Here is a 12,380-nt window from a genome sequence, read left to right on the forward strand (position 1 = left end):
TGAAAGGAAAACAAGGGTGATGTCTGCTCCCCTCAGAAGTCTCACTAAGGAGTCTGGGAAGAAGAAATGAAAACATTAGATAACACTCTCACCATTTTGTCTCACACTCTGCCTTGGGCTGCTGGCTGAGCAACATCTTACTCCCTAACCTCACTTTCCATTTGGACTAACTTTTGCTTCTTAACCTCTTGGCTGAACCTCCATTCTTCCTTAGGACTGGGGTAAGGTTGAGAGGGGCAGGGGGAAGGTGCAGGGGTGGTTGAGAGTCCCTCCTGGGGACTCAGGTTTCTGGGAGGGGAGTTGTGTTTCTGTATTACCTTTTCCCTTGCATATTTCTATCTCTAACTGTATATACTGTAAATATCTGCTTGTATATTGTGCTAGCTGTAAATAAATAGCTTCATTTATATTCCCAGAGCCGACTGAGTCTAGTCTGGGTGATTTCTAAAGTGTGGGGAGGTGGGTAACACCCAAACCATCACAACTCTAAGGGATTATATTTCTACAGGTTTTAAGTACAAAATCATCTGTATGTCAAAAACCACATGTAAGCCAAACACCAAAGCCTCAGAGTCAGGAGCACTCTAGAAATGCCATGACTTGAAGGATCAGAATGGTGTCCATACAGACAAAAGAACATTGTCTCCAAAGCTAACAGGAACATGGGCTGAAACTGAATTTATATTCCCATTTCTTGACTGCCAATGGTATTTTGGCTAAGTTCTCACCTCTGCACCTCCTGAAATCCCATGTTTCTGTGTGAGACCGTCTTGGCTATATATTTTTGAAGCGAATAGCACTCTTTACCTCCTGGATTTTAACTCCACACCTTGGGGGAAAAATAATAATTCTGAAGACTGAATTTACCAACAATTTCTTCATGGAATGTGAATTCCTGTGAACTTTCATCAAAGTACCTGTTTTCCTGTGTAAACATTAAAAGTATCATGAAGGTTGAAGAAGACTTTTAAGATCATCAAGTCCAACTGTCTACCCAACACTGCCATTGCCATTAAAGCATGCCTCAAACAGACACATCAATGTGTTTTTTGAATGCCTCCAGGGATGGTGACTCCAACAGTTCCCTGGGCAGCCTGTTCCCATTCTTTACCACTCTTTCAGCAAAGAATTTTTTTCCCTAACATGTAAGTTATTCACTGAAGCTAAAGGGTAAGAGAGCTGTGTGACAATATAAAAATTGATTTCAGTGTTCCTCCCTCCCTAGTTATGGGACTACTGAGGAAATATGGTCATGTACCAGGACTGGCATCTACTAGTGTAGGACTTAAAAATACAGTCAGGATGTTATCATGTCTGGTTACTTGCTGCACACACATTACAAACCACTTATGGTCCCGAGACAACACTAAACACTTGCTGCAAAAATGTACTCTGAAAAGCTGTAAGTCACATCCCAAAACAGCAGGTGAGTTTATCCTGTAGAGAGATAATGACCAGGCTCTGCTCTTTAAAGGAATTCATGCAGGTTGGGAAATACTGCAGAGTTGGGTGGCATTAAGAGTGAACAAACTGGAGGAGGCATCTTACCAATGCTTGTAACTACTTCTGGGGTTGTGTCAGGAGAATGGGGACAGCCTTCTCACATCGGTGTCCAGTGGCAGGACAAGAGGTAACAGATATAAACTTGAACACAGGAGTTTCACTCTAAGCATGAGAAGGAACTTTGAGGGTGGTGGAGCACTGGAACAGGCTGCCCAGAGAGCTAGTAGAGTCTCCTCTTCTGGAGACTTTCAAAACCCACCTAGATGCTGTCCAGTGTAAAGCACTCTAGATCATAGAATCATAGAATCATCATAGAATCAACCAGGTTGGAAGAGATGAACCTGCTTTGGCAGCGGGGTTGGACAAGATGATCTCCAGAGGTCCCTTCCAACCTCTATTATTCTGTGGTTTTGTTACAGATCATCTGAGTGTGCTCACAGGTCTTGCTCTAGGTGTTTAAAAATGTACTCTGTAAACACTAGATGGAGCTAAAAGATCTTTTTCTGTACGCCTGCAGGCAAGGCTGATTTGCAAACACTCTACCACTAATGCCAATTCCCACGCTGAGTTCTAAGCAAAAGAAAACAACAAAAAGGATTTACCATCTTCCCATCTACTGCACACCTGCTCAGCACTTGTATCTGTAACATGACTGTGGCAGGGTATGAATGAAATAGTAAATTCCTTCTGGCTTTGTTTTCATGTAAAATAGCTCAGAATATAAGCAGCCATCTGTACCTTGAAGGAAAACAAAATTTCCTATCATACTGGCATACTGATTGATGTGAAGATGTTAGGGAAGTTCGTGTCAAACACATCCTGAACAGTGTAGCAGCAGCAGGATGCTACCTTTTGTAGCTCAACCATAGAATCATAGAATCAAGCGGGTTGGAAAAGACCTCCAAGATCATCCAGTCCAACCTAGCACCCAGCCCTATCCAGTCAACTACACCATGGCACTAAGTGCCTCATCCAGGCTTTGCTTGGACACCTCCAGGGACGGTGCCTCCACCACCTCCCTGGGCAGCCCATTCCAATGCCAATCACTCTCTCTGGCAACAACTTCCTCCTAACATCCAGCCTAGACTTCACCCAGCACAACTTGAGACTGTGTCCCCTTGTTCTGTTGCTGGTTGCCTGGGAGAAGAGCCCAACCCCACCTGGCTACAACCTCCCTTCAGGTAGTTGTAGACAGCAATGAGGTCACCCCCGAGCCTCCTCTTCTCTAGGCTAAACAACCCCAGCTCCCTCATCTGGATGCTGCATGATTTTCACCTTCATGAATAAAAGTGCAAGCCTTAAATTATTCAATACTACAAATCTCTGATAAAGTATATGAAAAATTCTTCTGAACAGCAGTTCAATTTTATGTGGTCTGGGCAACATTAAGGATGCATAATTCAGTGACCTGCTGTGTACAGATTCCTATTCCAATTCAACTGTCACCCTTTAAAAAGTCTAGTTTTGCATTCCATAAATATATCTCTTGATAGAATAGAAAATAATGCAACAATAAAATCAATAACATTATTTTCTTTCAAAGTAAACCTGAAAGAAAAGGGGCAACCCTTCCAACCAGTAGGGAAAAAAAAAGTGAAGGCTTGAAAATAAAATACTTGGAAAAGGCAACAACTTTTCCTTTTGATGGGTGGAATTAATGTTCTCAATGAATGCTACAAAAACCTCCTCAATTGAAGAGGACTTCTACTCTCTCCATTTAAAAATATACAGGCTAATATTTTTCTCAGTCACACCATTCCAGATCTGATTAGCTTTAGATGACAAGAGTTATGAACTTGAAAAGCACCAAGCATACATCATTTATGCAGCTGTAAAATATATAATGTGGAGTATCTTGGTATTTTAGAAGTTACAGGGAGAGCATAACACTCATTTAAAATCATAAGGCATTTACTTGAGAAGCTGGTGGTTTAGAATCATAGAATGGCTTAGGCTGGAAGAGACCTTAGGGATCATCTACTCCAACCTCCCTGCCATGGGCAGGAATGCCTCTCAACTCATCCAACCTCATGCAATCTGGTCTTCAACACCCACAGAGAATGGCTTGGGCTGGAAAAGACCTTAGGGATCATCCACTCCAGCCTCTCTGCCATGGGCAGGGAAGCCTCTCAACTCGTCCAGCATGGCCTTAAACACTACCCCCAGGGAGGAGACGTCCACAACCTCCCGGGTAACCTATTCCAGAGTCCCACCACCCTCCTGTTGAAGGATTTCTTCCTAAGAGCCAGTCCAAACCTACTTTTCCTCAGCTTAAAACCCTCTTGTCCTGTCGCTAGACACCCTTATGAAAAGTCCCTTTCCAGCCTTTCTGTAGGATCCCTTCAGATACTGGAAGGCAGCTATAAGGTGCCCCTAGAGTTTTCTCTAGGCTGAACAACCCCAGCTCTCTCAGCCTATCCTCATAGTAGAGGTGTTCCACTCCATGGACCATCTTCATGGCCCTCCTCTGAACTTGCTGCAACAACTGTACCATTCTTATGATGGGCACACCAGGACTGGATGCAGTATTCAAGGTAGAAATCTATGAGATCATTCATAGGCACTATTCAGCACCAGAAAAATGAGAATTGAGTATTTCTTTAGGAAATTAATTTTAATGCTAAGGATCCATTTAATAAGCTATAAACTTCTGTGTTACTTTGAATCTGCTTATTACAAGACTCCACTGTCTGCAGGATTGGCTCAGACATCATGGCAAGCACTGCAAGACCATGAAGAAAGGTAAAAATGAACTTTGGGTGCCTTGCTTGGTCAGAGTAATATAGTTCTGCAACATGTTAAAGGAAGATGAGCTTTGCTGTAAGGCAATGGAGAGGAAGAGAGGAGGAAAACCAGATTGAATCTCTGAGAATTTTACAACATGCCAACTGCAGCTGGGAGCAAGCAGGGGATGATAGAAGGAAAGTTCAATGGGAAATCAGCATTGGGCAAAAAATGTTGGCACAAAACGTTCTGGGGCAACACAAGGCTATTCCATACCTGCAAAGCAGAGCAGGTTCCTGCACAACATCAGCACTTTACAGAGAAGAAAATCAGAGCGTGAAGAGAATCTGGACAGATAATTATGGATGCTGGTTTTTTTCTTTAACATATGCTTATTTTGTTTTAGTGTTAAGTGTTTATGTCAAAGGCATAAATATAATTAGGTGTGGTACAAAAGGACACAAAAAGGCAGATAGTTGCAAACAGTGTCTGGAAGCCAGACTTGGTTCTCTCATTTCTCTATCTTCCTACACTACCTTCCACATGAAGAGAGTATAGATAGCTGCCATGGCAGTTAACTCTGCCTGACACCTGAGGTACTGGCATGCTGCGGGCACAGAGTAAGAAATCTGCTTCAGCTTTTGTAAAGCACACATCCATTACATGTGAACACACATCACAGACTGGAGACATCCACCCTGTGCTCACCAGTCACCCCAACAGTACCCTGCAACACATGCAAACAACTATGTGTTCTCTTCTGTACCTGTGATGCCTTGACATCGAGTACAAGGGCTGGTGTCAGCTCCTCCACAAGAGGAGAGAAAAGGCAAGCGTAAGGGTGCACCTCCCATTCCACAAGTGTGGCCTAATCCTGGGCCAGGGTACCCATACTCAGCCCCCACAGCAGAGAGCAGGAACACCACGATTTCTGGCAGAAAATCCCACCCACCAACCCTTGTAGACCCAACCCACCTCCCCTCAACTATCTCCTGCTCAGTTTTTTCAACAACTCAAGAGAAATCAAATTGCCTTCACCTTCTGAGCAGAAGCTGCTCTCTTCTCCTGCTTGGCTTTCATTTCTGCCAGAAGTCCACTGCCCATCACCTGCACGCCATACCTCCGGCCTCCTTGTGGGCTTCCTTTGCTGTCAGCTTTTGCTGCATCATCTGACTGCACCTCCTCCAGTGATTCTGGTGTCTTTAATTCCTCAGAGCGCTCTGTGCCACCATTTTGCTCTGCTGGCTTTACCTCCTTCTTGCTTGTGTCCACAGCTGGACTTTTGGAAGCAGCTTTGGGTGAGGAGGGTTCCTCGGCCACCATCACAGTCTGAGGACGTTCAGATTTGGATCCTCTTGATTTAATTAAGTTAAGGAAGCCACTCTTCCTCGAGTCTCTCTTCTTCTTCTCATCCCCTGCTTCACTGGGCTCATTGCCATCTGCACTTTTAGTTGATGGTCTCCTAATAAAAGACACAGACATTTTAAACTCTTCTCCACTCTCCTCTTCCCTCACACTTTTGTGTACCAAATAACTCCTACCAGGCAAAGCCAATGTTTTGTATGATCCACACATTGCCCTGTGCCCAGATAGCATTTCTAAACTAAAAACTGGACCATTAATACTGATCACACTGTCTTGAGACCTTTCACATGGTACAACGAAGACAAGCAGCCATTTCACCTGCACTGCTTGCAGCAGCAGACAGTTCTGTCCAAGCTTTCAACACACATACAGAGCAAAGAAGGACAACTAAGATGGTGAAGAGTCTAGAGTGCAAATCTTGTGGAGGGGTAGCTTGGGGAAGTGGTGGTGTTTAGCCTGGAGAAAAGGCTGTGGGGAGAATTCACCGCTCTGGAACTGCCCGAAGGGAGGCTGCAGTGAGGTGGGGGTCTCCTCCTAAGTGGCAAGCAATAGAATAAGAGGAAATGGCCTCAAGTTGTGCCAGAGAAGCTTTAGGTTGGACATTAGGAGAAATGTCTTTATTTCCAAGCTTTGGAACAGTATGCACAGGGAAGTGGTTGGGTCACCAACCCCAGAGGTATTTAAATGATGTGTAGATGTGGTGCTTAGTCCAGTTCTGGGCCCCTCAATTCAAGAGAGATGTTGAGGTGCTGGAAGGGCAGCAAGGCTGGTGAAGGGCCTGGAACACAAACCCTATGAGAAGAGGATGAGGGAGCTGGGGTTGGTTAGCCTGGAAAAGAGGAGGCTCAGGGGGAACCTCATTGTTGTCTACAACTACCTGAAGGGAGGTTGTAGGCAGGTGGGGGTTGGTCTCTTCTGCCAGGCAACCAGCAACAGAACAAGGGGACACAGTCTCAAGTTGTGCCAGGGGAAATATAGGCTGGATGTTAGGAGGAAGTTGTTGCCAGAGAGAGTGATTGGCATTGGAATGGGCTGCCCAGGGAGGTGGTGGAGTCACCATCCCTGGAGGTGTTCAAGAAAAGCCTGGATGAGGCACTTAGTGCCATGGTCTAGTTGACTGGATAGGGCTGGGTGCTAAGTTGGGCTGGATGATCTTGGAGGTCTCTTCCAACCTGCTTGATTCTATGATTAGTGACATGGCTTAGTGATGGAGCTGGCTATGATCCTTAAGCTGGCAAATCCATTTTTCAAAGCTACAGTAATTGTACCACTGCACAGAGTATATCACACATGGCTTCACATGTCACTGCAGGTATTTATAACTCATAGTGACTTTAAAACATTTGCTTTCCCTGCCACAGCTATCTACCAGTCAACACCTCCCCTTTTCCTTAGTGGATGTCACATACATCACAGAAGGGGTCATTCCAGGTTCTCTGGAAATCACCCTAGCCTTCTCATTTACTTATGCAAGTATCTCTGTGTGTGTATGTGCACAAACATGCATGAATGCAACACCACCTGGATGCATGGAGCTGTAAACCTCCAACTAGCCACAGAGCAACCGTATAAGCTGTATAATCTTCACACAAAGCTGAAGGAGACCTATGTGTCAGATAAAGGCATTGATGAAATCTGAAATGGGTGAAACACATCACTGCATATTTCTAAACCAAGATAAATGTACTGGCATTTGCCAAAATACTGTACCCAACAGCAGTTCCTACTAGACAGTCACCTGCATGTACTACTAGCATTGGAGAGGAGATCCTCAACCAATCTGCTTCAGCTCTAATGAGCTCCAGAGTAAAATGAAGCAAACTGAATTAAGAAAATACACACTAGTGTCCCAGGTTGAGAATCCCAGGGTTAAAAAAATCTCAGCAGGCCTATGAGTGAAGTAGACATCACCACTGCTTCTCTTTCACAGCCTGTGATCTAATCCTTCTCACCAAAACATTCTAGCTAGCTTCAAACCAGCACAGCTAGTCAATAAGTGCTCCCCCACCATTATATACTCAAGCAATTTATTTCTGAGTGGTCATTTACAACAGAGGGCAACTGAAATCACAATGTCTTGACTACTAAGGTATTTTCTGACTTTGACAACAGCAGCCCTTGATAGTGGGAAGAGAAGTCCCACAGAAGTCACGAGTGCCTACCTGTCCAGCTATCAGGATGGATTTTAACTTTAAATTGAATTTACAGAGCAATTAAATTCAAACTCACTTTGACTCCATTTTTGTCACTTTCTTTGTGAAAAATTCATCCACTCCTTCATCCACTCTCCCCATGAGGCCATTCTGATCCCCTTCTGGAGGCACTCCAGCAGACACCTGGCAGAAGGAAAAAAGAAAGACCTCTCTGGTATGTAATAATCCAAGCATACTTCTGTCAATTATAACAATTAAGAGTTAACACATCATACAAACTGCATGTGCCAAGAGTGCAGACAACGGAATCACCGCTGCAACTCCCCCTGCAGTCAGCACAGTTTGATAGAGCTGCATCAAATGCAAAGTAACTTAAAACACCACTGACACGAGGCCAGGAATGAAATGCCTTGAGCTTGTGAGGACAGAGCATTAGTTCAGCCAGAAAATTTAGAATGTGGCTAAGGAAAACTTAAATCCCAATTGAGCAGTGACCCAAAGAGAAAGTATTTTCAACAGCTAATGTCTCCCTACCCAGAGAAGAACATATGTTCTGGATTAGAGATTTAGAAACAGCTCCACCAGGCTAACAGAGCATTTTATAATTTATCTTTCACCAGTGGCAAAGCTGGTGAGGGGCCTGGAACACAAACCCTATGAGGAGAGACTGAGGGAGCTGGGGGTGTGCAGGAATGGGCTGCCCGGGGAGGTGGTGGAGTCGCCGTCGCTGGGGCACTTCAAGGCAAGGTTGGACGTGGCACTTGGTGCCATGGTCTAGCCTTGAGCTCTGTGGTAAAGGGTTGGAAGTGATGATCTGTGAGGTCTCTTCCAACCCTGATGATACTGTGATACTGTGTCTGGAGAAGAGGAGGCTCAGGGGGGACCTCATTGCTGTCTACAACTACCTCAAGGGACATTGTAGCCAGATGGGGGTTGACCTCTTCTCCCAGGCAACCACCAATAGAACAAGGGACAGTCTCAAGTTGTGCCAGGGGACGTATAGGCTGGATGTTAGGAGGAAGTTGTTGTCAGAGAGAGTGATTGACATTGGAATGGGCTGCCCAGGGAGGTGGTGGAGGCACCGTCCCTGGAGGTGTTCAAGAAAAGCCTGGATGAGACACTCAGTGCCATGGTCTAGTTGACTGGATAAGGCTTGGAGATAGGTTGGATTGGATGATCTTGGAGGTCTCTTCCAACCTGGTTGATTCTATGAGTCTATGATTCAATCCAGAATGTCCCAAACCAGAGACTCTAAACACAGACTCAGGTGTTCCACTTTTGGAACCAAACACAGTGTCTGCACCAAGTGTCTGCAAATGGAAAACCTCCTCTCTTTCTTTGGTTTCAATGGCCACATTTTGAGTGTGGGTGATTTGAGGCATCTAAATCAGGCTGACTTAGTAATAACTGCCAACCACAAAAGCCCTGTGAAGATTAGCTGGCGACTCTGCAGCTTCTGGGGAGGATATTTCATGCTGTCTGGGTTATGTGGCTCTGATGTGGAAAAGCTCTCTTACCAGCAGTGAGACTTGCTTCAATTTAAATGCTGTATGGAAACCTTTTAGATGACTACAGAGGACTCCACAAGACCCAGCACTGTTGTACTCTTGGTAGTGCTAACAACCAGGAACTCATCTGCCACAAAATAGCAGGGTTTGCAGATTGAGACAAGTTAAATCAAAGAATCTCCTAGTTGCCACCATAACTCAGAGTAATCCCAGTTTCCCTTTTCAGCTGGAATACACGCTCTTTTCTGTGCCTCTGAGGAGAAAAGTACTCTTAAAAGCTGCTGTTAACATGAAACATAGCCTCATTAAGCCAGAACAGGGCATTGCACATGAACTAATGCTTTGACACAGCCATGAATTTTCTTACTTTGCATGGCTGAACCTTCATAGAAGCCTAGCATTTACTTAGTCAGCAAAGATGACAGTTAGAATGCTACTGATACTTCTGTAGCAAGGTAATACTGACCCCAAAAAAGCCCACCTGATAGCTTTGTTGCCAGCCAAACTACATATTTTCTAGGAAACCCAGTTTCATTCTAAGAAGTACAACGATTTCCCAGACTAATATCTGGGTTGGTCAGACCAGTGCTGGCTGTATCAGTGTAAATATTTACCTTCTCAGTCAAAACAGGGTTGATCCTGACCTTTCGACTGAAATACCTCAACCAAAAGTGGTTGATCCCTTTCAGTACCTGAAGAGAGCCTACAGGAAGGCTGGAGAGGAACTTTTCATGAGGGTGTCTAGCAACAGCACAAGAGGGAGTAATTTTAAGCTGAGGAAGAGTAGGTTTAGACTGGCTCTTAGGAAGAAGTTTGTCAGTATGAGGGTGGTGGGACTCTGGAATAGGTTGCCCAGGGAAGTTGTGGATGTGTCCCAAGTTGTGCCGGGGGAAGTATAGGCTGGATGTTAGGAGGAAGTTGTTGCCAGAGAGAGTGATTGGCATTGGAATGGGCTGCCCAGGGAGGTGGTGGAGGCACTGTCCCTGGAGGTGTTCAAGCAAAGCCTGGATGAGGCACTTAGTGCCACGGTCTAGGGTTGGGGGACTGGTTGGACTGGATGATCTTGGAGGTGTCTTCCAATCTGCTTGATTCTATGATTCTCCTGCCTGAGGGTCTTCAAGGTAAGCTTGGATGTGGCCTTGAGCAGATGAAGCTAGCTGAGAAGCATCCCTGCCCATGGCAGGGAGGTTGGAGTAGATGATCTCTAAGGTCTCTTCCAACCTGAGCCACTCTATAATTCTGTGCATTTGAACCGAAATGAGAAATCATTAAATCTCAATACTGGAGCCTCCCAGAGAGCAGGAACAAACATATAAATATCAAAGGTAAGCACATTTTTGGAAAAGGAGTGCAAAAATTCAGTCATCTACAGCAAATCAGATCTACCTCAGAAAAGGTAAGCACGTGAAGAAACAGCAAGTTCCTAAGAACGTACAGAAGATGTAGATTAATGCTGAGGACCTATTCAGGCCCTCAAGGCAGGGGAATTTCTTATAGATGTTTATTGTAATGTCTTTTCACAATCAACATTAATGTAAAAACGACTGAGCTCTGATTTATTCTGTGTTTTATGCTCCTATTTGTCAATTTTATTTATGGGTGGGGTGTTTTTTTTTTTTTAGCCTAAGTTTAGTAGTGAGCCATCTGTGTCTTTATTAAGAACAAAAGCTGTCTTGGAAGCAGAAATCAGATGAATCACAATGTTTTTCACACACAGATTCAGCTCTTTGCTGTGCTAAATCTTCATGTATCATGGAAGGCCTCATGAGGTTAAGAAATCTAAGTGATAAACAACTGTTTCATTGTACTGCTCCAGAACTACTTGAGAGTGGGTGATGCTGAAGTTTGAGTGGTTTATCCCCTCCTAACATCTTCTCCCTATAAATACTCATTGCACTAAAAACTCTGAAAGAAGCACAAATTCCACCTACCTAATCAGCACAAGTTTATATTTCTCCTTTTTTTTTCCTCCCCTCCACCTTTATCCTTATATTTTCCAGCTCAGAAAGAGCAAATCTGTTTTCCAGCAAAACCAGAGAAGCACAAATATGATCACCTAAGACTGCTTAAATTTCTAAATGGAAATAATGGGAACAGCAAACAACCCAATGGACATGCTTGAAGCTGCAGCAAAGGTCTAGATTTCGCCTCTCACATTTCAAGTGCTTTTCCTAGTCACTGCTTTTATGTATTCTCAGAGGCTAAACCAGCAGCAAATCACTACAGCAAACAATGCCACAGTCCACTCATGACTCTAGCCCTCAAAGTTTGTCTGTTTCATTTTTTGAAAGCATCACACCCAAGAACTTAAACCTTTCAAGCAACTGTTTAGCCTTATTGTGAGGTCAAAAATAGCAAGAAATTAAATGGTTGTGCTGGTTTGAGGCTAATTGGAATATTTTAATGAGAGAAATTAGATCATTGATTGTGAAAAGAAAATAATTATGAGGTCTATATCATTCATTGGTTTGCTGAGAGGGATAAAAAGCCAAAATATAAACAATCTTCCCTCATTTTGTCTGCTCTACATTGCTGGATCTAATCACTTTGGTCTGCAGTGCTGCTCCTTTTCACTTTTCCTTTGATCTGCTCTTATACCTCGTCTCTGATCTTGGCTAACAACTAACACAAGCTTTGCTGGCTTTTGTTTTTAAGATTTGCTTGCTTTTGTTATTGTTTGTCTGTCTGAGAAAGGGAAAAAAAGTGGAGGGGTGGCTTTGAACTCTTCTGGGCAGACTCTTGGCCCAAGAGGAAGTTTGAATTTCTGTGTTATTTCTAATGTGTATGCAATTATAAGTACTTCTATATACTTGTAAATGTATGTATAGATGCTTGTAAATTTTGCCATGCTGTAAGTATAGCTCCATCTTACATTCAAACCATCTGAGCTGGTCAGTGGTGGTGGTGGGAAGTTCCTAACCCACGTCAGTGGTCCATAAAAACAAAGAGGGACAAATGAGTCTAAGCAAAGAAGTTCCTTTCAGTCTCTGCAACTAAAAAACAAAAAGCCCTAACTTCCCACTTAATTCAATATGGAGTAGCATTCCCACAGCACTGCACTATCATGAGAAGTAAACTCTTCTTCTCTACAAGAAGTACAATTTTTGTTTCTGTTGAGCAAGATGTT

The 12,380-nt window shown here is 43.8% G+C and overlaps 1 protein-coding gene across 4 annotated transcripts in view; it reads right to left on the reverse strand.

Annotated features, from left to right (window-relative positions):
• CARMIL1 (capping protein regulator and myosin 1 linker 1) overlaps window positions 1–12,380 on the reverse strand; it is a 244,731-nt gene that overhangs the window by 18,215 nt on the left and 214,136 nt on the right. For all 4 annotated transcript variants that reach the window (XM_064150101.1, XM_064150102.1, XM_064150100.1 and 1 more), the window contains 2 exons: window positions 7,822–7,928; window positions 5,266–5,689 (listed from right to left, as the gene is read on the reverse strand). In XM_064150101.1, the coding sequence (XP_064006171.1) occupies window positions 5,266–5,689; window positions 7,822–7,928 (531 nt within the window). The remainder of the gene's footprint in view (window positions 1–5,265; window positions 5,690–7,821; window positions 7,929–12,380) is intronic.

Source organism: Pogoniulus pusillus, chromosome 10 (assembly GCF_015220805.1).
Source record: "Pogoniulus pusillus isolate bPogPus1 chromosome 10, bPogPus1.pri, whole genome shotgun sequence".
Taxonomy (NCBI): domain Eukaryota; kingdom Metazoa; phylum Chordata; class Aves; order Piciformes; family Lybiidae; genus Pogoniulus; species Pogoniulus pusillus.